At 44.8% G+C, this 3,304-nt stretch overlaps 1 protein-coding gene across 1 annotated transcript; it reads right to left on the bottom strand.

Moving 5' to 3' along the window:
* Positions 1–436: 436 nt before the first annotated feature.
* LOC141573785 (growth-regulated alpha protein-like) lies at positions 437–2,313 on the bottom strand. Its single transcript, XM_074345047.1, has 4 exons — positions 2,101–2,313; positions 1,882–2,005; positions 1,689–1,772; positions 437–1,105 (listed from the first exon to the last, which is right to left on the bottom strand). The coding sequence occupies exons 1-4, from the start codon at positions 2,189–2,191 to the stop codon at positions 1,090–1,092; spliced, it is 315 nt and encodes a 104-aa protein (XP_074201148.1). The 5' UTR covers positions 2,192–2,313; the 3' UTR covers positions 437–1,089.
* Between the last annotated feature and the right edge of the window lie 991 nt (positions 2,314–3,304).

Genomic DNA, 3,304 nt, shown 5'->3' with positions numbered 1-3,304 from the left:
TTTTTTGTCATATTTTACTGTACATTATTACAATTTTTTTAAATAGCACAGATCGTTTGAGTTCTTAGGACGAATCCACTTATCTATGTTTCACACCCAGCTTCATTAAAAGGAAAAGAATTGCATAGTTGTTCGAAAAACCACTTACCAAACCATTTAATAGGAGCCCTTGTTGAAATATTTATAAAAATTCAACAGTTTACGAAGCATTAATTTTGAATAAGAAGTTGGTCAGTGTGGGGAAAAAAGCAATATTTTATATAAATTTAGAATTCTCAAGGCAGTTGGGAAGGATAGTGTGTCAAATCTTACTTCTTAAGCGAAAAATAAGGAAAGTAACAGCCAGGAACAGGCATAAATTTAGGCACAAACCGAGTCTAACTGTGCAATCCCTTGGGCACCCAATAGAACTAAAAATCAAGAAGAATAAAACAAAACCTACTCATTTTTTTTTTTTTGCAAAACTTTTATTTTCACGTCATTTAAAAAATGTAACAACAGTTTTAACTTCTCTGTTCCAAAACAAAGAGAAACATTGTGTAATGAACATTAAACAAGGCATTATGCCCTACAAGCAAGACATAAAATGTCCAAGGGAAACTTCAACATAAAAATGTTGACATAATATGAAATAACTTCAGTATAACAACCGACATTCTTTTAAACAAGTACAAAAATAGATGTGCACACACTTTCCTTGATTCTAATAGTGATCTCACTGTCCAATTGCTTGGACCTCCCTCTCCCACCCACCCCCTGTACCTCTATGACAGTGCTTGGCACTTTATGGTCTCCCAATAAATACAAGTTTGAGACATTTAAAACCAATGATCTTCATATTAAATAACAATCAGGACTGAATTATGTTTCATTAAACACCTTCACATCTTTAAATATTAACATGTAAAATATTAAAATAAGAGCTTTGAAAAATAAATAAATGTATAAATAAATAGAATACATAAAAAATAGCCCAGCATGTCTAGTCCTTTCTAGAAGCCAGCTGTTCTCTTCTACATCTTCAGTTCCTGTAAGAGGAGAGAGCCTTTTCAGCACCTGCCGCCAATGAGCTTCTTACTTCTCTCTGGGTCAGTTGGTGCTGCTCCTGTGATGCAAAAAGGGTTAGTGTTACAGGTGCTCAGGAGAACTGCCCTTCTCTTGCACTGGCCCCTGAGGCTAGAGAGACTTCCGCTTGTAGACCCGGGACCAGCCCTGCACTTGGAAAATGTACTGATCAAAAGGATTACAAAAAATTTCACAGGTGTCCTGGCCTTGAACTCAGGGAGCTTTCACTGCACAGTCCCTGCTCTTACCACTAAGATTTAGAGGCCGGTGTTGTCCAAAACTAAGGGTTCTACTTTTCTGATCTGAAGCCCATGGGAGACTGAGGTAGACAATGTTTGTTCCTTAATGGGTTGAAAGCATTTTAGCATCACTGGCTAAATCGATTTAATCATTTAGGAACATACATTTACCCGTACTCATTTGAATGAGGAGGGGGATGAGGATGGAGGGCACTGGAAATATCCTTCTAACACCACAGCAGATCGAATTGAATGGTGAAATAATAATGATTTTCAGTCCTGCAGCTAAACCGTGGGTTTCCTTAATATACTTTTCAGAAGGCAGATACTTGTATTTGTAACCAATGGTTCTAGCTCCAATTGTGAATAAAAACCAAAACTTACTTATTTAGCATCTTACTGATGATTTTCTTAACCATGGGGGCTGCGGGGTTGAGACAAGCTTCCTGGCCATTCTTGAGAGTGGCTCTGCAGAGAGAGGGGAGAATCCACGTGAGGCCGGAGGTCGGGCTGGGGGTCAGGGTGGGGGGATAGGGAGGGTAGCTGTGACAAGGACCGCAGCAGCGGCGGCACTTACATGACTTCCGTTTGGCCACAGTGGGGTCCCGGGGGTGTCACATTCAAGCTCTGGATGTTCTTGAAGTGAATTCCCTGCACTGTCTGCAAGCAGTGGCAGCGCAGTTCGGCAACCACGGGCGCCCCTGCGGAGAGAGCAGACTCGGTTAGGGGGCCGTCCGGGGATGGGCGGCCACCCACCCACCCTCCCGCCCCGGCGATGCCGGGCGCCGCGTCTCACCTGCTGCGCGCCGGCCGGCGGCCACCAGGAGCAGGAGCAGCAGCGCGGCGCGGAGGAGCCGGGGGGCGGCGGGGGTCGCGGTGCGGGCCATGGGGCTCAGCTCGGAGGGTCTCAGTCTGCGGCGGTTGAGCTGGCGGATCGGATTCTGTGACTCCCCGAGGCGGTCGAACCTCTTTTATCCTGTGGGATAGGAGCTGACAGCCCGGGGCAGGGAAATTCCCGGACGCACGGATCGTTCTCGGATCGGGAAGGAAGACGCCGCCCCGTCGCGGGGGGAGAGCGCTGGGGCACGGGCCCGCCCACCCCACTCCCGCCTAATCCGCGGACCCGGGGGTGACGTCTTTGTGCCAAATCCGCACGCAGGCAGTGAGTTGCTGCCAAGTTGGGGCTACCGCCTTAGAGGAGCCTGTAAGCACCCGATCACCCCTGGTTTCCGGGCGGGGAGTGTCAGGCCTTTTAGACCAGTGTAGGTACCGCACCACAACTTTAAGAGGGAAGAGTTACTTTTGCCTAAAACACTTCTGTTTTGGGGATTGGAAGAGTTTAGGCGGGAATGGCAGCCTGTTTTGTCTATCTTCCTCTTTAATTTGGTTTTTTTCAGATTTTATTTATCACTGGAATATACGCAGGCTTTAAAAATTCATCTGTTTATGTGTAAGAACGTTTGGACAAACTACTCCTAATGCCTTAGGATCTCAAATAAATCACGTTCAGTGCTGCTGTTTTTCCACGTGGGCCCTGGGGGTAGGGTGTGGAAAGACCATTGCACAGGTTAATTCAGTGTTTATTTTAGGATACAGTGTTGTAATCTCTTATCTTTCCTCTCTGAAATTCTGGAACTTAAATTCTAGTAATTCCAGGAGCACCACTTTTTGTTGTATAGGGTTGTTTTCATTTGTGACAGTTACTTTTGGCTATAAGAAGCCCTGCTGAGCTCAGGAGATCCCTTCACCTTTTTCTAGACCTGTCAGTGAATAGAGAAGATCATAAACATCAGAAAGTACCTAGGGATTCCCGATTTTATTATAAGCAGCAAACAGATACATTTTTCGAAATATGTATGCCCTAAATTACTAGTATATTTCGTCCATGTCCTACAAGTTTGCCTCTTTCCTGGGATTGATTCGGTCTTGAGAATCAACTCTCAATGTGCTTTAGCTATTTAAAATGTCAGTAAAGCATTTCAAATTCTTTATGGGTAAGG

The sequence above is a fragment of the Camelus bactrianus genome, chromosome 2 (genome assembly GCF_048773025.1).
Source record: "Camelus bactrianus isolate YW-2024 breed Bactrian camel chromosome 2, ASM4877302v1, whole genome shotgun sequence".
NCBI lineage: Eukaryota > Metazoa > Chordata > Mammalia > Artiodactyla > Camelidae > Camelus > Camelus bactrianus.
This window is presented reverse-complemented; position numbering and strand designations above follow the sequence as displayed.

What these genes read in the sequence shown, in the direction of transcription:
- LOC141573785 (XM_074345047.1), bottom strand. Translation starts at nt 2,191, where the DNA reads ATGGCCCGCACCGCGACCCCCGCCGCCCCCCGGCTCCTCCGCGCCGCG. An exon ending in CGCCGGCCGGCGCGCAGCAG is followed by an intron (nt 2,006 to 2,100) that starts GTGAGACGCGGC and finishes CTCTCTCCGCAG; the next exon opens with GGGCGCCCGTGGTTGCCGAA. An exon ending in TGTGGCCAAACGGAAGTCAT is followed by an intron (nt 1,773 to 1,881) that starts GTAAGTGCCGCC and finishes CTCTCTCTGCAG; the next exon opens with AGCCACTCTCAAGAATGGCC.